Source organism: Sciurus vulgaris (assembly GCF_902686455.1).
Source record: "Sciurus vulgaris genome assembly, chromosome: 3".
Taxonomy (NCBI): Eukaryota; Metazoa; Chordata; class Mammalia; order Rodentia; family Sciuridae; genus Sciurus; species Sciurus vulgaris.
Genome location: NC_136463.1, coordinates 3,857,584 through 3,880,039, shown reverse-complemented (window position 1 = coordinate 3,880,039; position 22,456 = coordinate 3,857,584). Strand labels below are relative to the sequence as shown.

The window sequence follows — 22,456 nt, the reverse complement described above, 5'->3', positions numbered from 1 at the left end:
TGCCAGGGTGCACAAAGTAGCACACATCAGTGTCATTAAGTATATGTCATTAAGCCTTTTTAAGGAGAGTCATTTTCCTAGCGTTTAGTGCTTCCATTCCTGATGCTTTTGAAGAAGGTAGTGAAAGAACTGGGAGGAAAGAGCCCGGTGCCCTGTGCTTCCTCCCCAGATCGATGGTTCTACACTGCGGACGCTGTGTTTGCAGCACGGGCCTCTCATCACATTCCACCTGAACCTGACTCAAGGCAACGCTGTGGTCCGCTATAGCTCCAAGGAGGAGGCTGCCAAGGCCCAGAAGTCTCTGCACATGTATGTTCCCCTCAGTCAGCCCTGCGCTGCCAGATGGCCTCCAGTGCCCCAGCACACGGGGGCTTCATGTCCTGGAGCCACTTCCACAGCAGCCACGGGACTGTGTGCCACAGGAGTTCAGTCTCTCACGGTCCTGGGGCCTGGAAGCCTGAGATCAAGCTGTCACCAGGATTGGCTCCTCCTGAGGCCTCTCTCCTCCGCCTGTAGACAGCCGTCCTTTCTCTGTCCTCCCGTGGTCCTCCTTTTGTATGTGTCAGTGTCCTGGTCTCCTCCTAAAGACTCAGTCATCCTGGATGAGACCACCGTGTGACCTCAGTTAACTGAGTCACTCCCCTGAAGACCTGTCCTTACAGGTCTTTACGACATTCAGAAGCACTGGGTGGGGACTCCCTGCAGCAGCTCGTCCAGGTGTCTGGTGACGAGTGGGTTCCTACCGATGGTGCTTGCCAGAACTAGGAAAGGCTCCCCCAAGACCACGTCAGTCCCAGCCACAGAAGGAAGGACCCTCCCTGCGAAGCCCCTCACACCGAGGGCCCTGTGCCTCCTTAAATTGTGCAGTGGATGCAGAGCCTCCGACCACTCAGGAGCATCCCTGAGATACGAGGCCTAGATACCAGCTCTACTGGGTTTAGCCCAGAATGCAAATGGCACTGATGCTGAGTGGCCCCAGGTCCCCAGTGTCCGTCATGAACTTACATACATGTTGCACACACCAGTGTGTGGCTGCCAGAAGTCCCGGAAAGGGAAAGGATCTGGTTGGGAACTAGGAAGCACAGCCACAGGATGGCACAGGCCGCGGGCCCTGGAAGCACGCTCACCTGACCTTTTCTCCCCGCAGGTGCGTTCTGGGAAATACTACCATCTTGGCGGAGTTCGCCAGTGAAGAGGAAGTGAACCGGTTCCTAGCCCAAGGTCAAGCCCTGCCGCCCACTTCCAGCTGGCAGTCCAGCAGCGGGAGCAGCCAGCCCCGGCTGGGCGCCTCAGGCAGTGCCCACGGACTGGTGCGCAGCGATGCGACCCACTGGAACGCCCCCTGCCTGGGAGGCAAAGGGAGCAGCGAGCTGCTGTGGGGTGGGGTGCCCCAGTACTCCAGCAGCCTGTGGGGCCCGCCCAGCGCCGAGGATGGCAGGGTCATCGGCAGCCCCACCCCGCTGAACACGCTGCTGCCCGGGGACCTGCTTAGCGGGGAGTCCATCTAGGGCCGTGGGTCACCAGTGCCAGAGAGGAGAGCTGACCTTCCCAGTCCCAGATGCTGTGGCCCCAGGAAGAGCAGCCCGCGGCCCTTTCGAGTACCTCTGTCCAGTTCCGAAGACGAACCTTCACCCGCAGCCCTTGTGAACTGTTCCTGAAACAGTGCGGGCTGCGTTTGGTCAGTGTCACGTGCTAACGACAGGATGTTCCTCATGGCTTTTTATTTTGTGTCGTCTTACGTTTGTACGGTGTGTTGTCATTTTGAGTTTTTAAGTATAAAAGCTGCTTAGAATAGTTCTATCATGAAGGGCACTTTTCAGATTGTGGGCTGGAAAGGGTTATTTTATCGCGGGGAGGGAGGGAGGGAGGGAGGGAGACGGAAGCCTATTAAGTGAGCCTGTGACGATTATGCACATTACCAGAGGCGGCGGGCGGGGCGGGGCGGGATGGGCAGGGCACTGACCGCTGGCCCTGAGCTGAGCGGTGCCGGCCGCCATCTGCCCTCTGTTCCCCTGGATCCGCCTATGCACATTACCCTTGTTTCATTACTTTTTCATGTCATTTTTTTTTTAAATCCCAAAAGATATTTTTTAAAAAGTTTAAAAAAAAAAGACATATCAAACATGCAAATACTTGAATCCAGCAGGCCAATAATGAAATGTGAACACTTTCTAAGTAATTCTACACTTCCAGGTTGACATCAGTACACAGAAACAGGCTCTAGGAAATTTTTCTTAAGTTCATAGCCTATGTGTGCGTGTGTGTGAGAAACAGCGTGTGCGTGTGTGCGTGTGTGCTCCTGCGCAGTACGCGCTTCCTGTGTGTGTTGAGAGTGGGAGGGATCTAACTGTGGGTGTTCCCTTTTATTCAGTATATGCTTTTATTTGGCGCATTGGTCAAACGTTTGTTATTATTAGCTTCTAACTTTGCACTGAGGTGTCCCTGCCCTTCCTTCAGCTAATCCTAAACAGTAAAGAGAATTCACAGGACAGGGCTGGCGACAATTCACGTGTAAATGTTTACTCAAGGACTCTGTTATTGCATCTAAAACTGCAGTGTGTATCTCTGGAGAAATGATATGTATCTCTACCTTTAGCAGCTTTTTATTGTGGACTAATGCAAGAAGTCATTACCAGAGTATTGCACCATTTCCATTTGGAATATAAAGTTAAAGAGAAAGAACTGATGCTGAACTGTGGCCATAGATACTTGTAAAGAGCGACGGTTCCGCGACAGCAGCGGGACAAGCACTTGGACGTGGTTGAGACTGCTTTCAGCGGAGCCCGCGGTTTGGGCTCCCACCTGTTTACAGACCTTTTTTTCTCCTTCAGACTTTAAAATAAAAAATTTTAAAAAGGAATTTTAAAAAAAGAAAAAAAAAAAAAAGACTTCCGTGGTAAAGAAACTATTTTCAGAACGCAGACGCGCTACTTCAGAGCTCTGGGATTGGACAGTGCCGTCCCCCTTCGGCCATCGCCGTGGACTCTGTCGACTGTTCTCGCCCCTTCGTCGAGGTGACGAGGCGCTGTGGTCACTGTCTTGCACATGCCGGACGCGCTCTCAGGAAAGCCAGGGCTCCCGAGGGCAGCTCCACACCATTTCATGTATTTTTAAACCCAACTCCTAGCACTGAAGATGTTATTAAAAAAAATAAAAATTTAAAAAAAGAAAGAAAAAACAAAAAAGAAAAAAAAAACCACAAAGATGAAAAATACCTAATCTCTAATGTGTAGCAGTTACATATTTACCAAATAATGGACTCAAAAGAAATAGATGTTTGAAGAGTGCTTTATATATTAAAAATTGCTTTATGTTTTAAAAATGATCAATGTTTTGATTGTTTTGCAAGGAAGAAAGACAATGGAATAACATACCCTCAAGTATGTTTTAAAAGAAGTATATGAACATTGTGCTCCCTGCCTGCTCGATCAGGAAACTTGTGCATTACATTTTTTTTAATTAGCTTTTTAATGGTTTTATCAAAACAAAAACAAAAAATAGAAAAAAAAGTCCTGCAAGATTGCAGATCAACAAAAGCTGGTTTTACAGAGGATCATGAACTATGCACAACCTGGGTTCAGAACTTCCCTCAAGCTTAGTAGTGCATCTAGCTAAGGACCCCTCCTCAGAGTGAGCATCGCGTCGCCAGTACATGCATCCTACGTATTTGATACGCATATCAAATATATGTGCGTGTGTGCGTGTGCGTGTGTGTGCGTGTGCACCGAGACACACAGCTCCCGTGCTGCCATTTAGCCCTGAGTCGTAGAGAAAACTCCCAATGTTTTAAATTTGGGGAATGGAAGAAAGAAGATTTGGGGGTTTCATTGGGGATTTTTTTTTTCCTTTTTTTTTTTTTTTCTTTTTTTTAATCTTTTTTTTTTTAACCTTTTATTTTGAATTTAAGATGTCTGTAACTGAGATTAAAAAACAAGTTTGTGACTCTTAATGTTTTTCCTCATAGAATGTGATTGTTGAAGAACATGCACCGAAAGTTGCTTTCAACAGTACAACGCTTTGTTGAATCTTAATAAATTGCAATTTTTTTCTTGGCTGTTCAAATTAATGTGTCTTGTTTTTCAGAAACAGATACTATCAACTTTCCTTTTGTATGCTGAAACTGGGAGTCATCCTGCTGTGTAGGACAAATTCTGACTATGATATCTTCAGGGTTTATATATAGTTAAACTCAGAATTTTGTTTGTTTAACATTTAATCATTCGTTTTATGGCTTTGATATTTAATGTTTAAATCTTATTAATTGTTGGGAGACACAACAGTTTTCAAGCTCTCCAGGCCAGTGGCCTGTCAGCCTGGTGCATCTGAGAAACAGTGCTCTCTGGGATGACAGCCGGCTGGGCTGGGGTCTGTGGTGTGCCCTGAGGACCACTGCTGTCATAGGACCCAGTGTGGGCATCAGACGTTACCAGAGAAGGCCAGGCACAGTAGTGCACACCTGTAACCCAGCCTCAGCAATTCAGCAAGGCCCTGTCTCAAAATAAAAATGCCTGGGGATGTGGGCCAGGGGTATAGCACCCCTGGGTACAATTCCACACCAAAAAATAAGCCAGATGCAGTACTGCACACCCTTGGTCCCACCTCCTCAGCAGAGATGGCTTCAGCCCCCAAGTTCAAGGCCAGCCTGGGCAACATGGCAAGGCCCTGTCTCACAAAGAAAAAAAAATGAGAAAAGAGAGCAATGAAGGTCTTTTGTGTTTCCTAGATATTTTGCTCATCTGTTTTTATAAAATTGTCTTGGCTACCTTCTACCAAGCTTTTTGTACCAATGTGGTGGGACTTGCGGTGCTGGGTAAAGCAGCAGCATCCTTGCCACAGAATTCCAGGTGGCAGATTGGAAACGGTTTTCTTAGTCCATTCCTGGAACACTTGCAGCCTGATCTTGACACGTCAGTGCTTCTGTTTGATCAGTACCAAGTGTCTGAGCAATGCGACAGATGCTGTCGTGACCCCTCAGGGACTGATGGAATGACCCCTGGCTCCTATGCCTCAGTTCCACCTAGTGTCCAGAGGCTGGCCCCCAGGAAGGTGCTCAGCCAATGGCTCTGACCTACCTCTTCTGAAAGTTGAGAAGAAAAGCCTTGCGGGGGCCGTAAGCAGAGGAAGAACGAGGTTCAGAAATGGGACCTGCACGGTGCTCTTGGCCTACACGCCCATCCACCAGGAGCTGCAACCCAGCCTATGCAGACCTGCAGCAACGGGTCGCTATGTGCCAGTGTGCTGAGCTGCAGGGAGTGGATGCATCTGCGCTGCTTGCCCAGGAGAAGTCCAGGGTCTTGTTGCCTAGAACAGGCAGCAGGCTTCATGCAGGAGCGGAGCAGAGTGGGGCCCTGTGTGATGGCCTCAGGGCTGGACAGGGATTCCTGGTACCAAGGGGAAAAAGCCCAAGTTCTGAAGTCAAGGAAACAGGGTTTGAAGCTGTTCCTGCACCAGCGTGGAAGGATGGTGGAGGTGGGATGCTCGTCAGAGGTAGCCTGCCAGAGAAGGCTGGAGAAGAGGTGCAAAGGGAGCCCAGAACACAGGTGGAAGACAAGATCAGAGGTGCCCAGCAGCTTGCCCGTGCTTGGTGGAGAGGGGGAAAACAGGCAGCGGGCATTTCAATAAGATTTTTTGCAGGAAGAGGACCTTTGGATGGACCGAGAGAAACAAGCAATGCAGGATCAAAAGGAGAGCACACAGTTGGTTTCCAGCTTTGCACAGCAGTGCTTCTTCACTGACTTGCTGCTGACAAGCCACCCTTATGTAGAATGTCCCCTGATGGAGCAAGTGCAAAACAACTGGCTGGCCGCAGGGAGCTGGTCAGGGCCCAGAGCAGGGTTAGAATCACCTGGAGATACTTGGAATCCCGGTGCTAGACACACCTACACCAGCAGTCCCAGCTGCACCTTAAAACCTCCCCATCATGCCCTTGTGCAGCCACGGTGGAGAAGCAGAGGCAGGCTCATCCTCAGCCTGAAGCACCCCAGCCAAGCTCCCCTCTACTGGAGCAGCAGTTTGCAGTTTCAAGTCTTGACTTGATCTCATTTGATGAACTTTCTTTTCCTTCCTTTTTTAATTTTTATTTAATCTTTCTTCTTCCTCCTCCTCTGTGATTTTTTGGGTTTTTTTGTTTGTTTGTTTTGTTTTTTCCTTTTAGTAAAACCTCAAGTGCAGGAGCTGAGGAGTAGCTCCCTGGGTTTGAACCACAACACTCCCAAAACACTCAAGTGTGCCAGGCATGGTGCTAAGCACTTACAGGAGCGGTGTCATTTGCTACAGTGGTCCCAAGAGATGAGGTCCCAGAGCAGCCCACAGCCATCCAGCTAATCCAGAGGATCTTAAGGCCACACCGAGTACAGAGAACAGAACCAGTGGGAAGTGGAGAAGGGAAGAGAACTGGCCCACCCAGTCATGGAGCCACCCAGTCCCAAGTGCATAGGTGGGCAGCAGGCTGAAGACAGAAGCAGGCACAGGATTCCTTCCTCTCCAGGAAACCTGAGTTTGGTTCTTTACAGCCTTCAAATAATTGGATGAGACCCACCCACATTATCAAAGCTGTTAGCCACACCTCCACCTTCCCTTACTGCAATATCTGATGGAGTCACTGAGCTACAGGCTGGCCTGATTGACACGTGACTGACAGCACTAGGTAATTCTACAAACACCAAGCTTCTTTAGCATCTGTCAGAGAAGCTTGTCCTGGTCTCACGGAGTCATGAGGCAGGTGAAATGGCCTCAGCCAATCCAAACTGGTGGCAGTGCTGTCCAACCAGCAGTGACCCATGCATGTCCCCCCACCCAACAGGGCTGTGATGTAGAGGAAAGCACCTCCTGGATGGGGCCCAGAGACCCCGGGTCAGTGGTACGCTTTCTGGACTCTCCACCCAGTTTCACGCAGCAGCACCATGTCCAAAGATGGAGCCAGAATTGCCACCTAAGATCAGTACCAGCTACTTGCAGACGTCCCTCAGCACTGTTTGACTCGGTTCAGCCACAGTGCAAGCCCACAGGAGTGATGTGCACTATATCAACTTCACACACTTCAAGCACTTCACACATCAAAGCCCTGGCCACCGCGGGGCCTGGGTGCGGGTGGCTCCTCTCCCCAAGGCTCCTGCCATCCTTCCAAGTCCTTCCCTAAATTTGCTTCCCCCACTGGTCAACCTATGACCCTGGACACAGCCTGGACCTGCCTAGCTACCCTGCAGATAGATACAAGTACTCTCCCAGACACAGGGTCAGACTGCTCCAGGGCAGGAGTTCGGCCAGCAGAGGAACCTTTCATTCAGCCACAGCCCCACTGCCCTTGGGCCCAGGTTTCCACGACACCCTGCCACACATGCACGCACACATGGACGCATCTTGAGCACGGCGGGTCCCAGGAACCTACCTGCACATACCTGGCAGGCCCAGGTTCCAAGCACAGCCTCCCAAGACAAGCCCATTTTGCAAAACCCATTTAATCTAAATAAATAAGAGTCCCAGAGAGGGCAGGTCCCCCTGGAGGCACCCAGGCCCCACTTTGCCCGCTCCTCGGGCTACATCTTCAACTCAGCCTACAGAAGGGGGAAGCAGGGTCATCCACCATCCTAGTGTCCCACGGGGTCTCAGATCCTCGTCTCTGCCTGCCAGGCTGTGGTGACAGAGTGCAACTGGGGGTGCTGGGAGAACGTGCAAGGCCCCTCGCTGTCCCACCAGGTGTCCCTTCTGTCTGCATGCAGGGCAGGGGACATCGTGGCCTCCTCGTTTCTACCAGCCCTGCCAGGAAGGGAAGTCGGTGAGGGCCCAAAAGGCAGCAGCTGGGCAGAGCCCGATAGCATGGCGCATGCCAGAATTTGTCCCAGGGAATTCTTGAAGTCCCTAGCAGAACTGCCCAAGGCTGAAGGAGAATGGAGGTAGGTGGGCAGCGGGCTGGAGTGGAGATGGCCACCAGGTTCGCCTTCTGTGGATTTGCTTGGTGGGAGGGGTCTGAAATGTGTGAAAGTTCCACTTTTGCTGGTCAAATGCTGTCAAATAGCAATTTTGTGTAATGCAAGCAACAGGCAGTGGCCCTCTGCTGTCGAATCCTTTCTGCACAGGCTACAGCAGGTGGGAGGACTCCGGAAACACCATGCCTTTGCCTGCAGTGCGACTGGGTGATGCCAATCCTCCCCCCCGCCCCCCTGCCCCGAAACCGAAGCCCAGAGGGCAGGAGCTGCGTGAGCTCAGCCCCGAGGCTAGCTGCGGCCCAGCATGCTTGTGCAGGGAGTGACGGAGGGAGGGTTTTATTCAGAGATGCTTCCAAACAGCCATTGTCAACATCGTGGGTTCTGCTGCTGGGGAGGAGTTCTGCTGGCCACAGCCACAGACCTGCAGACGTGGCCTCTGGGGCCAGTTTCTCCACTGCCCCAGCAGGTGGGCAGTGAAGGAAGTGGGAGAGCCAGAGTCTGAGTGGGTGTCTCTACTTGTATACATGTGTGCATGCATGTGCATGTATGTACTGGTGTCTGCACCAGTCAGCAGGAAGATGTTAGCCACCCTCCTGTTGCAAAGGTCTTGTACATGCATGAGTTGCATTAGTGCGTCTGCATCTGGCCGCTTCCCTTCCTTGCTTTGACCACAGGGAACAATGAAGGCTCAAGGCAGTAGGAAAGACTGAGCAGTCTGGCTCTTGGGTTTTGAAGGAACTGATGTCTGCGCTTGGCCAGCCCAGCCTCGCTGCAGGGCGGCCACAGCAGAGGCTGACTCCATGGGGGGGTGCCCAGGCTGGGCTGGCACCTGTGGCTCACAGAGGCAGAGGGCAATGGAGCAAGGGCGTGTAGGGCTTTGGCTCCTGCATCCTCAGCCCAGCCCTCCTGGGGTCTGCAACCCAGAGAGATGCTGGCCATCCAGCCCCAGCCCCTCCCGTCTCAGAGGCCTCCTCCCTCCCCAGCTCTTCACCTGCTCCGCTCCTTCCTCTCGTAGATGGAGTGAAGCCTGTTGATCAAGAAGATTTTGTCTTCCCCCTCCTAGGAAGGCCAGAACAAAGGGATGAGAGACAAAGTGTCCATCCCTGGTCCACCCCAGCCGGCCTGTTCCAGCCCAGGCGGTGGGGCACCAGGAGAGCCAATAGCTCCAGCAGCAATTTTGTCAGTAGCCTAGCAGGTTAGTTCTAGGTGCCGGGTGACCTGGCTCTGCTCAAGAGCACCCTTCCTATGTCTACAAGGAGGGACCACAGGCTCCTTCCAGCACCTCTTTTTCCTCTAGCAAGGTGTCAATAGAAGAGGAGAGGATGGAGCTGGGTAGGGTGGCCAGGCCTGTCATCCAAGTCAGTCCAGAGGCTGAGGCAGGAGGAGGCAAGTTCCAGGCTAGCCTCAACAACTTCTCGTAAAATAAGAAATAAGAAGGGCTGGGTGGTAGTACAGCCCTGGGTTCCAGGAAAGGATGTGCACCTGCCAGGCCTGGACCCAGAAAGGCCCCTGGGAGCAGCCACGACTGCCCTGCAGCCCGGGCGGCAGACCAGGAGCAGCCAGGGTCCACTAGAGAAAGGTCTAATCCCAAAGAAATGGAAGGGAGCTGGGAGTCTCCTCGCAGCGCCACCCTGCCTCCCCACACAGCACCCGAGGCTGTGGAAGGTGCATGGTAGGCGGGAACCATTTCACCAAAGCCTGCTTCTGACGCGTGTGGCCAGACAAGACCTGCTCAGCCTCTGGTGTGAGGGGCAGGGAGCTGGGTCTGTGTGGCTGTTTACCAGCCCAGGCAACACAGGAGCCATCCCCGAGAGCTTCCCATGCCCCCGCCACCGCCCCCCTGCTCATGACGCCAACTGCAGACACCAGCCCCTGACCTCCATCAAGGTGAGTGCTGGAGAGCAACCCCAGCCCCAGTCCTGGCCAGGCTCCTGGAAACAGGCACCTGGCAGCCCAAAGTGGCCAAGTGCGCAACACAATGGCCCTGATGAGGTCAGAGCTCGGGATGGCTCCTTAAGTCCTCCTGCAGGGGCCACAATCTAGCACCCTGAAGGATACGACCCCAGAGCATTCCTGAGAAGAAGCCAGAGGCCTGTGGCTCTCAGGAAGAGGCCAGCTGGAGTGACCAGCCAGGAAAGTGCCTGTGTCCAACCTGACGGGATGCAGGTGCACGAGCAGCCCCCTCCCATTCTGCCACTCATTCCCATAAAAAGCCATCAGTGCTTCCTAAAAATTTGACATGGTCTCCTGATTTAAAAAAGTCTTTTAGCCTCCCTGCACTTCTTTATCCAACGAGGGCACTGACCAGGGCCCATGTTCCAACATGAGTCCCTGGAGAAGTCCAAAAGCCATTTCCGGTATCTCAGAAATTCTCCCCAACATTGTGCCCACAGCGGGGCCACACACTCAGACACACCATGTCTCCCGAACTGGAGTCCCCACAGGGCCCCTGCAAACCCAAAGCCCTGGCTGTCGCCTCTACACCTTTGCTTAACCAAATGACACCTGTGAATCCATGGACACTTCTAACTTCCGAGATGCTCGGGGAGGTGGGGAGGGCCTGGGGAACTGGCAGGTGACCGGGGCACCCCCCTAGGGGTGGTGAGGAGGGGAACTCACATTGCGGATCTGCTCCTTGAGGAGGGAGATGACCTTCCGCTGACCCTTCACCACCTGGATGTTGAGATAGATGATGGCCCTGCGGGAGACAGGGGTCAGGCTGGCAGCGAGCGACAGGGAGGGCCTGGAGCAGGAGCCTGGGGGTGGGGCTCTCTATCCCATCAGGAGGTCCCCAAAGGCCCTGCACTCACAGCAGCAGGGCAGACGCCAGGAAGAGGAAGAAGGTGCTCTCCACCAGGTACCGATGCAGCCAGGGCACCCAGGAGGCCCCGGGGCCCGCCCTCTCCAGGTGGCGCACCCACACCCTGCCTGCCTCATACATGGTGTCCAGGGTCCGGAAGGGGCCGCAGGTGCTCGAGGGCTTCACCCTGGAGGGAAGAGGAAACTAGGAACCCTCCGGGAACCGCCCCTCCCCCCACTCCCCTCCCAGCCTCAGATGAAGGCAACCTTCGCATGGCCCCAAATCCTAGGCGGGCCCTCCAACCAGGCACCACCACCCCAACTCAGGAATGCACAGAGTGGCCAGACCTCCTGCCCACCCTGTCCACTGCCTACTCACTGCCACACGGCATAGCAGAGGAAGATGGCGGCACCCAGGAAGGAGGGGAAGCAGAGCAGTGTGAGGAAGACGGTACTCATGTGCGAGGCCAGCCAGGGCCTGCGTGGAGCTTGGCAGTTGGCCATCAGGCTGGCCTGGGGAGAAAGGCTACAGTCTGCCACGGCCACAGCACCTGCAGAGGGCCCTTCCCCAGGCCCAGGGCCTCCAAGGGAGGAGGGAGCAGCCTGCGGACGGCCGTGCACCCCAGGACAGGACCTGGGCCTCACTGTGCTCACTCTACGGGACTCTGGCCACCGTGGGCAGAAAAGGCCACCACTCGGAATCTGAGCACAGGACTGGACAGGGCCTCCGGGTTCCCTCCTTGCCCCGAGGGGAGACTGAGGCACACGGGACACTGCCTGAGGTCGAGCCGGCCAAAGGGTTGAGCCAGCAGCACCTCCACTGCCTGAAGGTTGACACTGCCAGCCCCTCAAGGACATGAGCCCTACCCTGCAGGTAAGCAGGTGGAGAACCAGCAAGAGCTCAGACCAGAGCACGCCGGCCAAGGACAGCACCCCGGTACAGACAGCACCCCGGTACAGACAGCACCCCGGTACAGACAGCACACGGCCCCAGCAAGACCTCTGAGCCCAGTGCTCAGTATGTCCGAGGCAGGGACTCCAGGGAAGGGCCAGCCCAGGCCATGGCCCAAACAGGATAGGGAAGGGTCTGCCCAGTCCGGAGCACCTATGGACAGCCAGGGCTATGTGCCCACCCAATGCCCCATCCAGCCAGCGGCTGCCCCCAGCGCTCCTTGCACAGCCCACACTACCTTCTTGACCAGGAAGAGGAGCAGCAGCCTGAGGACCTGCACGGCCGGCAGCAGAGGTGAGAAGAGGACCCCCAGCCTAGAGAAGGGCACAGTCCAGGAGTCAGCACCCACACCTGGACCTGGGTAGGACTGCGGCCAGCCACCCGCACACTCTGCTGCTGCCCAGACCAGCCCGCTGCTGCAGGGAGGCTAGGGCCAGCTTGGCCAGGAGGGCAGGTGTGGGCCCCAGGGGAAAGGGCACAGACCACGGCGCTCTGCCCTCCCTAGGAACTGGGCAGCCAAGGCGGGCGGCACCTCACCAGGTCAGAGTCTGCCCGTAAATCAGGTCCAGAACATTCCTCGCAATGTCGAACTCAGGTTTCCGCCTCCTCTTGAGCTTCCTCTCTGAGATGAGCCTGGGCAGAGGAGGGGCCTGACTAGTATGGGCAGGGGACCTTCATCCCACCAGAGATGATCCCCAGGCTGCTGACACCTGGCCCTCCCCACGCAGGCGCCCAGCAGGCAGCAGGAGAGACAGCAGCCATCCTGGACCACCCAAGGACTGAAGACTGCACTGGCCCTTCTCACCCTTTCCCTAAGCCGGTGAAGAGACACCTGACCTAACACACAGAAGCAGCAAAAGCTGTACAGCTTTCTAACCATCTTATTTTTTATTACCAAACTCATATATTAACAAAAAAGGGAAATAAAAATCATCTGGCGTGCTAGATTCCACAACAGCCAGCCAGCGACATTTGAAGATGCCCTCCTCTCTATTCTCTTTTCCCTTGAACCAGGCTGATGCTAGGACACATGTCTCTTAGAAACCTCATTTTCATTTCCAACCTAAAAACAGGTCCCAAACCAGAAAAAGGGGCACATGCCTGTAATCCCAGCAACCTGGGAGGCTGAGGCAGGAGGACTGCAAGTTCAAAGCCAGCCTCAGCAACTTAGTGAGGCCTTAAGCAACTTAGTGATACCCTGTCTTTAAATTAAAAGTAAAAAGGGCTGAGATGTGGCTCAGTGGTTAAGTGCCTCTAGGTTCAATCCCTGGTACCAAAAATATTTTAAAAATAAGTAAATAAATAAATAAAACTACACCCCAACTGGTGCACTTTCTGGAACTTCAATGAGCTCTTGGCGTGATGCACACGTGCCAAGGTGGGAAGCCCCGCCCATCTGAGGCCCTGCCCCGCCCTGCCCAGGTGGGGTGTCCAGGTGAGGGATACAGGGTGGGTAGAGCCAGCCCAGCCACCCAGACCCCCTCACCTCCACACCAGCTCTCCAAAGAGCGTGTCAAGCAGTGCAAACAGGAAGTCCATCACCAAGAACCGGTAGAGCTCCTGGCCCACAAAGTCCTCCCAGCACTGGCCCTGCAGGGTAGCCACCCTGCGGCCCAGCCAGTGGTAGCAAAGAATGCCTAGGATAGCCATCTTGAGGATCAGGTTCCTGCACAGAATGGTGGAGCGGGCCCAGAGGCTGAGGGGGTGCCGGCAGCAGGCGTGCCCCAGAGCCCACGCCTGCCCAGCCACACACCTGCAGATGGCCACGTACACCTCCAGCCCCGGGGACTCGTGCCCCTCCAGAGCGGCCAGGCCACGGAACAGGTACGGGGCCCCCAGGTTGAGGAGGGAGACCACCAGGGGCAGGGCCAGCAGCCTCACCTCCTGGCCAGCGGACACCGGGCTCTGCAAGGCACCAGGGGAGGGCTGGGGTCACCGAAGGCACCCCACCTACAGGGTCATGTCCACTGACTGATGGGCCCAGTGGGGGCCGAGATGGGAAGGGGCCCCAGGGCAGAAGGCCAGGCAGCACCCCATGCCCAGAACTAGCCCACCCCAGCCTCGGCTCACACACATGGGAAGTGGAGGGTTCCAGAACAAGGGAACAGGAAAAGAAAGGGAGACTGCAGCCAGGCCTGGGGAGAGGGGCCAGCGGCCACCTGGCTAAGGGACAGGCTCCCTCCCCTGGCCCTGGCCCACACCTGGATCATGACCTCTGAGAAGACGAAGACGGCCACGGAGCAGCCCAGCATGGTCCCCAGACACAGCAGCCACGCCAGCCCCAGCGTGGCCACCCGCCGCAGCCTCCCGCACAGGCTCCGGGGGCTCCGGTGCAGCTGCCACTCAGCCAGCAGCTCCTGGGGGGCAGCACAACCCGTCACCCACTGCACAGCACAAACGTGCACGCGGCACGCAGGCAGGACAGAGGGACAGGTGGCTGTCGGCCCGCCGCCTCAGGTCTCCCCACTCCTCCCGGGCCCTCTCGCCTGCCCCAGTCTTGCCTCCACGAAGCCTCCTGAGTGCCAGCTGGTTGCCCTGTTCCCTGTGGACACAGGTGGCCCGTAGGCAAGGAGGACACCTGCCCCCACAGGAGCTGCACGAACCTCGTCACAACTGAGCTCTCCAGAGCACAGAAGCCCAGAACGGCAGAGAATTGCCACAAGGCCCAGAAAAGCCCCGCGACCTCGGGCAGGGCTTGACCTCTGTGCCTGCTTTCTCTCTTGTACTCCTGACCCACAGGGGCCACTGTGGCCATTCAGTGATTAAGGGAGGGTGGCATGAGCCAAGGCCTCAGGACAGGAGGGCACAGACCGCAGGAAGGGCCTGACCCTGCTCACCCACCAGAGCCTGCGGAGCCCAGGTGAGCATGGGCCCTGGTGGGCTTACTGGGGGGGAGGGCAGGGACCACCACAGACCACACAGGAGCCGCACCGAGGGGCGTGAACCGTAGGACATGGAGGCCGCCTGGCACCACCACAGACCCCGCTGCACTGCCTGCCCTGGCGCTTCGAGCCAGCTCACAGACTGCTCCCTCCAGGCCGCACGGGGCCATGGGCCCAGGCGGAGCCCAGGTGGGGTCTGCAGGGAGCTGGGCAGGCTGGCGTGGGGTTCTGGGCCCCCGGGACAGGGCAGGCGGCCGCTCACCTTCAGCTGGGTGCGGAGGTTGTCCTGCTGGAGGCGAGAGGCCCGCTTCTCAGTCACCTTGTAGTCCCAGGAGCAGAAAACGGTGATAGCGTGGACACCCTTGGTGCTGCCCACTCGGTAGCTCTCCCCAAAAGCATGTGACATGCTGGGAATAAGCAGAGACAGGCGGGAGTGAAGGGGGCCGAGGGGCACAGAGGCGAGGAGGAGGGCAGGATGGCCCCTAGGGCCCCCACTCTCCCCTTGCCCTGAGCAGCCTGCCCTCAGCTTCCAGCCTGGTGTGGACTGCTGGCCACTCTAGACCAGCCCTGTCTGATGCACACCCACAGGAAGATGGGCCAGGGCTTCACTCACCATTAACAGCTGGCTGCTCCCACCAAGACACCCCATGGAAAACGCTGGACTCACCTCGGTCCTTTGCTCTGCCCACCCAGTGACCACAGCACTTCCCCTGCTTCTGCTCTGCCCACTCTCACTGAACCTCCCGAGCTCAGTGCTTCCGTAACACCTAGGCCAACACCTCCAAGGCCCTGGATGGTCCTAGCCCATTCACTGCTCTCTCTCCCAGGGACAGCAAGCTTCTCTAGGACAGGCATCATGCTTGGGTACCTCCTGCCCAAGCGGAGCACAGTGAACACTTGTGGGGTGAATGGTAGATGGACGGATAGACGAAAGTAAGGGTGAGTAGATGGATAGATGGGTGGATGGATAGGAAGATGGGTGGGTGAGTGGAAGGATGGATGGAGGGAGGGATGGATGGGTAGATGGATGCGTGGGTGGGTACATAGGTGGATCAATGAATAGAGGATGGCTGGATGAAAGAAAGGAATAGATGGATGAGTGATAAACGAAGAGGCAGAGAGATGGATAAATGGGCAAATGGATGGTGGGTGGACAGGCACATGAATAGGTAGAGGAATGGGAGAATGGAGGAAGGAAGGATGGACAGGTGGACGGATGATGGGGATAGATGGGAAGAGGGGTGGATGGAAGGAAGGACCAAGGGCACATGGGTGGTGCCCAGAGCAGGGGTCATGTGATAAAAGGCCACTACCTGTACACCAAGGTGATGCAGGTGATGAAGAAGGCTGCTCCCATAGTGAAGAGGTAGGCCAGGGGCATGCTGTAGGGAAGGCTGCTGGCCCTGGGGCTGCACTGGTCACCATGCCGTGGGGGGACACACGGCTGGTTCAGCGTGGTGTTGCTGTAGTAGCCGTAGTACATGACGGTGTGGGTGAAGCAGCCCTGTAAGGAGGCCAGGCCAGGTAAGGGACCCCTCCCTCCCCAGCCCACCCACCCCAGGCCTCCAGAGGCAGAGGGGGCCCAGGGGCTCCTCACCCCGCCTGTGAGGAGCTCCAGGCCTGTGAAGGCAGGGGCAGGGCCCGGCGGCTCTGGCGGGAAGGCCGCCTGCACGCCCACCAGGAAGGCCAGTGGCGGCAGCAGCAGCAGCGCATTGAAGGCCAGCAGGGTCTTGAGGAACAGGAAGTAGGAGAGCACGCTGGAGCCAAACTGGCCTCCGATTTGCTTCAGTGCGTAGCGCCAGGGCCGGGCGGCATGCAGGCCTGAGAGCACGGCCAGCCCCAGGCTATGCAGGGCCTGTGGGGACAGGGCAGGAGGGCCTGAGGGCTGGGGCCACATGGGTCCCAGGCAAGGCCAGGATCCGGAGACCCCCATGAGGGCAGCGGCAGAGAGGAATGGCCCCATGCTCCCGGGCTCACGGCTCACAGGCTCCTACCAGGATGCAGGCATATCTGAGCCGGCTGCAGCAGGAGAAGACACCCGCGCGGTCCTGCGGGCCCCTCCACTTCCCCCTCTGGACCTGGCTCTTCTCTCTGGGGACAGAGGCCGCCGTCAGTGCCTGTTCCTCAGAGGCTCCTTCCCGGGGGCCGCCCACCCAGGCTTGAGACCCTCCTATCTGGCCACTCAGCCTGGTTGAGGAAGCAAGCACCAGGGCCACACAAGGCTGGTGGGCACTCACCGCAGGCAGCGTTTCTCAGCCAAGTTCAAGGGCATCCCCCGAAGCATGTGGTCCCGCTGGGCCACCGACAGGCCCTGAAGCTCCTTCACCAGGAGGCTTCTCTTCTCTGTGGCAAGGGAGGCCCAGTTGATGTCCAGCATCTCTCCCTCTGCCCCTGGCCCGGGGCCTGGACAGGTTACCACCCCAACACAAGCTCGGTACCCTGCTGCCCAGTCTGACTGGCTCCTCTCCAAGGGGCAGCCAAAGCCAGACCCAGGCCAGCAGTCCAGGACCATCCTCCAGTTACCATCCTGCCCAGCCCACATCCTGCTAGCCACCATCCCTCCCCTCCTCCACCCCTGGGGCCCAGAGCCCCTCCGCCCGTCCCCATCAGGTCCCCAGCATCCTCTTGGCCCAGCGAAACCCCACCATCCCCAGCATGTCACAGAGCGGTCACGGCAGGGCCCCGTGGCATGCTCACCAGCCCTGAGGCTGGCTGCCCACACATGCCATTTCTGAGATGGCCTGGCCAGGGTGCGGTGGAACCTCAACAGGAAGAGTTCTAGGACCCAGGGCTGGGTTGCGTTTCAGTGGGAGAGCACCTGCCTAGCATGTACAAGGCCCTGGGTTCCATCCCCAGCACCAGTGACAAACAAGGATGACTGAAGAGAGCCAGGACCAGCAGACAGGCCACACGGGGTCAGGCCCATCAATCACCACAGGTGGGCTCTGAAACAGGGACTCCACCTCCCTGCAGCCTGGCAGCGAGCCCAGAGGTGAGTGCTACTGTAACCCCAGTTCCAAAGACAGAAACGAGCCTTGGGATGCGGAAACGTGGCCCAGGCCCCAGCGTAGATGGAAACTGGGGCATCTGCCCTGACCCCAGAGCCACACCACCCTGCCTGCTCCATCGCCTACCAGACCCTCCCCACAGCCTCAGCTACTCAGACAAGCCAGGGGGCTCCTGCCTCAGGGCCTTTGAACCTGTCGCCTCTGCTCTAGTCACTTTCAGGAAGCTTCCCTGGACCCTCCCGGCTGGACTGGTTCCCAGGAGCTCCCCTGGGAGACTGATCTGAGCACTGACCATCTGCTCAGCACTGTTTATCTGGCTCATGTCTGTCTCACTGGGCAGAAGGGGGTTGCACAAGGGCTGCGATGGTCTACTGACCACCGTCACATTCGTGTCAAAGCTGGGCCCACTGTCAGCCGCCCTCCAGTGCTCGAGGGCATGTGGCCAGGGCTCTTCAGTGCCTGCCGGGCATGGCATGAGCCCTTCCCAACCTGAAAACCCCCCTCACAGCTGAGGGCCCTCCCCAGTCGGACCTCCTGCCCACATCCCTCAGGCTGGTGTGAGCCTGGCTCACTCACCGTCCTCCTCCAGGGTGGCGGGGTCCAGCTCCAGGTCGTACAGGCGGAGGCTGGGTCGGGCTGAGCGCATCACGTTTCCAAGCAGGGGCCGGCTGCCCCGGCGCCGCAGCTTCACGGTGCGGTTGTAGTACTGGGAGATGATGGCTCCCCGGCTGCGGCCTAGGAAGGCAGGTAGCAAATGGGGCAGGACGGGGCCAGGCCGGACCTTGCCAGCCTCCAGGACGGTTCTCAGCCCCAGGCCTCCCCATCCCTCAGCTCTCCCCAGGGCCCAATAAGACTCCTTTATCAGAGACCTGAGGCTCCACTGCTTTCCCAGCTGCCTATTTTTACCCCTCTGATGACTCTGGAGCCATTTTTAGAACCCAGCAAGGCAGCGTGGGCAGTGCAGGGCCTCGGGGCTGCAGGCAGGGTGGGCCAGGAACCTACAGGGCCTGCCACTGAGTACGCAGATGCCCAGGGCTGGAGTGGAAGCCAGCCTAAGGCAGAGGTTCTCACTCACCGATGGTGCGACTGGGCATGCTGGCCAAGATGCGGAGTGTGGCCGTGCTATGGACGGGGGCACCCCCTGGCCCCACGAGGGTCTGGTGACCACTGCCTACAGAAGAAAGCGATGTCCTTGCCCAGCTGCTTCGCCCACCTCACTGCCAGGAGAGTCGTCTCCAGCTGCTGTCCACCCGGTGCCAGCACCCATGCCTGGTCTCACCTGGGGGCCCCAGGGCTCCAGCCACCAGCTGCCTCTGCTGCAGCTCCAGCTCCTCCTGGGCCGCCAGCTGGCTCTGCTCTTGGATGAGCTGGTGAAAGGAGTCATGCACCTCACTCTCCTCATAGGGGCTGGGCTCCTGGCTGCCGGGCGGGAGAGCACGTGGGAGTCCAGGACTCCAGGTCCAGCTCAGAAAGGTGGCACCATCCACCACCCACCACCTCCCAGCCCCACAGCACTTACTCCTGGTCCCCTGGAGGCTCAGGGACATCGAGGACCAAGACCCGTGGCTGGGCCATGCCTGTGGTCCACGCCCAGCCCGTCTGCAGACTTAGGGCAGCTCAAAGCCTGGACACCACCTCCGGAGACTCTCACTGCCCATCTGATGAGACAGGGACAAAGTAAAGCCTCAATGCCTGGCACACATCCAAATGGTCTGCTCCCTGGAGGACCAGGCTGCCCACCCCTTCTCCTGTCCCCGATCCACAGCTGAACACATGGTCAGGAGAGACCCCAAGAAACCCTCATGCCAAAATGGACTGAGGAAGAGGGAAGAAGAGAGAAAGGAAGGGCGTGGACCCACAGTTCCCACCAGTTTCCTCGATGTCGTCAGTGGTCACTAGTGCCTGGAAAATGGGGAAGGGCTGGGTGCCTGTGGACACTGCCCTTTTCAGGCCCTCTGTTCCCAGGGTGCTGCCCCAGGGACACCTTCCTCTTGAACAAAGGTCAGGGCAGCTCAAAGGCCCTCCCCATGCCTGCCCTGTAACCCCAAAGCACTTCCTCTAGCAGGAAATCCTGCCAGGCAGCGCCTGAACCCCGTCCCGCCCCCCAGCAGAGGCTGCAGCACACAGAAGGGCTCCCTGCCCCCACGCCACTGAGCCACTCTGGGTGCTCCAAGCTCCTCCTGTCCTCAGGGACTGACTCCCTACATTCCATCCCCACAGGGTGGCCATGGGGGAGGGCGCTGGGCCCAAACAGGCCCCCTTTGTGTTGGCTCTGCCGTCACCCAGCACAACTGGAACCAGAGTGGCCTTGTGTGGGGCTGGGCCTCCAGGCCTCCTACCGTGGGAGTGGGGTGCAGAAAACTGGCCAGCCAGCTGACTCTGCAGAACTCTGCCCAGTCCTGCCCTCGGTCCTCCCTGCCCTCGGTCCTCCCTGCCCTCACCCCCAGGGAACTCAGGAAAGTTGGTTCCTTTCACGAGGCCTTCCCGGACCAGCAAGGGCACAGTCCCTCCACAATGGTGACCACAGTGCCCAGCCTAGTGTCAGGAAGCCCAGGTCTGAACAAGCCAAGCCCTGCCCGGCCTCCAGCAGGAGCACAATCAGCGGAGGCCAGCGAGAGCCTTGCCGAGGTGGCTCCCCTGGTCCCCAGTGAAAAACAGCCAAGCAGGGCTGAGGGGTCCCCCATCCAGTCCCTAGAGTTGGAATCCTTCCGTGGGCCGGCAGTCCCTCCCCAGCTCAGATCCGCCAGGGGTAGGAGGTGCCGGGGGCTGCGGGCCTGGGACCCCGGGCTCCCCCGGCGCCCCGGCTTCAGCGGGCGGGACCCAGCCCTCCCCAGCCCGGCCAGGCCCGCGGAGTTTTCCGGCGCCCCCTTCCGGAGCCCGAGCCAGGTGCGGAGCGGCGGGCGCGGTTTTCAGGAGCCCGCACCCTGCGGGCGGCGACACCGCGCGACGAGGCCGCCCCGCCTGGAGCCCGCGCGCGGCGACGGCGACCGCGGCCGGCGGAGCCGCGCCCCCGCCCTCCTGCTCCCGGGCTGCTGGCGCTCCCGCTCCGGTGCCAGCCAGAGTCGGCCCTGGGAGGCCGCGAGGGGACTCGCCGCCAAGTGGCCTCGAGGCCGCAAGGAGCGCGGGCCCGCCGAGCTGCCCGCCGCAGGCACAGGGCGCCGCCACCCCCCACGCCACCCGGGGCCGCGGGGACCCCGCGCCGGGACCCGGCCGCTCACCTGGGAGGCGCCGGAGGCGGGGCTCCGCGCCCGCGAGTGGCTCACCTGTCCCGCAAGGGCCGCCGGGAACCGCGCTCCGGGCTCCACCACCTGAGGGAGGGTCAGTGGGAGCGAGTGGCAGAGGGTCCCGGGGGTCGACCGGTGACTGTCGCAGGCCGGGCGGGCAGACGGAGCTGCAGCGCCAGCCCCACGTGGCGGCGGGCTTCCACGGTCACGTGACCGGCTCCCTCCAGGGGTGTGCCCAGCCCCCGATGGGGCGCCGGCGCCGACTGCGCCCTCTGCCCGCCGACTTCCGACCCTTGTGGCACCCCGCCCTGGGGTCCCAGCAGGGTGAGGGCGGCCGGGTCTGCCTCTGTGCCATCTCCGGCCAAGTCCCCAGGTTTCGTGAGACTCGGTTTCCCCGTTTCATAAGGGGACTGTCATTCCAGACCCGCCCACTTCGCAGGGTCAGGGACTGTCAAAACACGACAGTGCGGGCCCCACGGTGCGGGGCCTTTCCACGCCGTATTGGGTAACCCCTTCCTCCCGCGAGCCTCCAGCGCGACTCCGCCACACCCCAGCTGCCGCCAGGGGTTATCGCCCCCTCCGGCTCTGGGCGGGGTTTCTGCTGTTTATCGAGTAAACGTTCCGGCGCTTCCTGTGTGCCAGGTGGGGAGGAGGGGGCGCAGGGGAAGACAGATGGACACAACCTCCCCAAGGGTCGTGCCCGTGGCTGGGCTTTCTGTTATTCCTTACAAGCCAGGAAGACAGGCACTGACCTTCCCATTTCACAGATAAGGAAACCGAGGCTGAAAAAGGATCGTCTCCAGGATGCCATCAACCAGCACTGCGCCTTGGTCCAGCCGGAGCTCTACCGAGGAGCCTGACTTTGAGACCTCCCTCCCCCAAGCTCCTGAGGCAGACTCGGGCAGGAAGAAGAAAGGCGGGCAGGGCCCTCCTGGAGGAAAGCATGCAGGAATGCAGGGACTTCATGCAGGCTGTGGGAACAGGTTCAGGGGATTGAACTTGGACATGAAGGGAGAGGCCGGGAGGGACTTTGCAGCTGTCAGCATGGTTCTCAGGTGGGGGCCACCTGGAGGTGGAGGCCTGATTCCGCCCAAGCCCTGTTCTCCACGCTTCTTTCCATGCATGACCCCAGGTGAACCCTGGGAGCGTGCGCACTTCCTAGGGACAGGAGCACTTGTGAGTCTTCCCCTGCTCCCCAGCCCGCTGAGCCCACCAGCAGCCAGCTTGGGGCCTGGCTCAGAGGAGGGCTCTGGAAACCAGAAGGGAGGTGGTCAGGGAGGCAGAAAAGCTGTGTGAGAACTGAGCAGGGATGACGCGGCTCTGAAGGAGGGGGACAAGGACAGGGCTGTGGGGCGCCCAGGGATCAAGGCCTGGGCATGCCAAGACAACTCCTAAATGTCTAGCCCGGGAGGGGCGTGTAGGGGCTGCTTCCTGAAGGCCGATGGGCCAGAAGCCAGGCCGGTCCCTGGGCCTGGGCATAGGGTGGTGCCAACAGCGGAGGCGGGAAGTTCAGAAATAACGGCCAAAGACCTGAAAGATCCAGAGGCCCAGTAAGCTACGGCCCACCACGAAGTCACTATCGCCCCTCCGGAGTGACCTGCGGCCGGCAGATAAGGGGCGGAACCTTCACCCCGCCGCAGCCCAGGGTCGGTCCAGGCTTGCTGCA

At 58.6% G+C, this 22,456-nt stretch overlaps 2 protein-coding genes across 10 annotated transcripts in view; one reads left to right on the top strand and one right to left on the bottom strand.

Moving 5' to 3' along the window:
- The window catches only part of TNRC6C (trinucleotide repeat containing adaptor 6C), a 115,089-nt gene extending 111,023 nt beyond the window's left edge, over positions 1 to 4,066 (top strand). Inside the window, 2 exon segments of the mRNA XM_079134193.1 lie at positions 170 to 309; positions 1,148 to 4,066. Of these exon segments, the coding sequence (XP_078990319.1) occupies positions 170 to 309; positions 1,148 to 1,508 (501 nt within the window). The 3' untranslated portion in view covers positions 1,509 to 4,066.
- A 3,150-nt stretch (positions 4,067 to 7,216) lies between these two features.
- TMC6 (transmembrane channel like 6) lies at positions 7,217 to 22,381 on the bottom strand. Of its 9 annotated transcripts, none has more exons than XM_079134167.1 (20): positions 21,543 to 22,381; positions 20,785 to 20,874; positions 19,086 to 19,224; positions 18,846 to 18,985; positions 18,642 to 18,737; positions 18,143 to 18,301; positions 16,796 to 16,901; positions 16,553 to 16,649; positions 16,156 to 16,413; positions 15,872 to 16,062; positions 14,821 to 14,965; positions 13,878 to 14,033; positions 13,163 to 13,581; positions 12,214 to 12,309; positions 11,915 to 11,990; positions 11,104 to 11,237; positions 10,736 to 10,912; positions 10,545 to 10,623; positions 8,917 to 8,984; positions 7,217 to 7,755 (listed from the first exon to the last, which is right to left on the bottom strand). In XM_079134167.1, the coding sequence occupies exons 3-20, from the start codon at positions 19,139 to 19,141 to the stop codon at positions 7,605 to 7,607; spliced, it is 2,604 nt and encodes an 867-aa protein (XP_078990293.1). In that variant the 5' UTR covers positions 19,142 to 19,224; positions 20,785 to 20,874; positions 21,543 to 22,381; the 3' UTR covers positions 7,217 to 7,604. The 9 variants fall into 9 exon arrangements, with proteins under 9 accessions (XP_078990293.1, XP_078990294.1, XP_078990295.1 ...); XM_079134168.1 differs by having other exon boundaries at positions 20,830 to 20,874; positions 21,543 to 21,695; XM_079134169.1 differs by lacking the exon at positions 21,543 to 22,381 and adding an exon at positions 19,718 to 19,857 and having other exon boundaries at positions 20,830 to 21,315.
- Between the last annotated feature and the right edge of the window lie 75 nt (positions 22,382 to 22,456).

Excerpts from the sequence above, each read along its gene's own strand:
- TMC6 (XM_079134167.1), bottom strand. The coding sequence starts at position 19,141 with ATGGCCCAGCCACGGGTCTTGGTCCTCGATGTCCCTGAGCCTCCAGGG. Across the intron at positions 11,238-11,914 it reads TCCTCTTCCTGGTCAAGAAG|GCCAGCCTGATGGCCAACTG; the intron begins GTAGTGTGGGCT and ends CTTTCTCCCCAG. Across the intron at positions 10,624-10,735 it reads CTGGCGTCTGCCCTGCTGCT|GGCCATCATCTATCTCAACA; the intron begins GTGAGTGCAGGG and ends TGTCTCCCGCAG.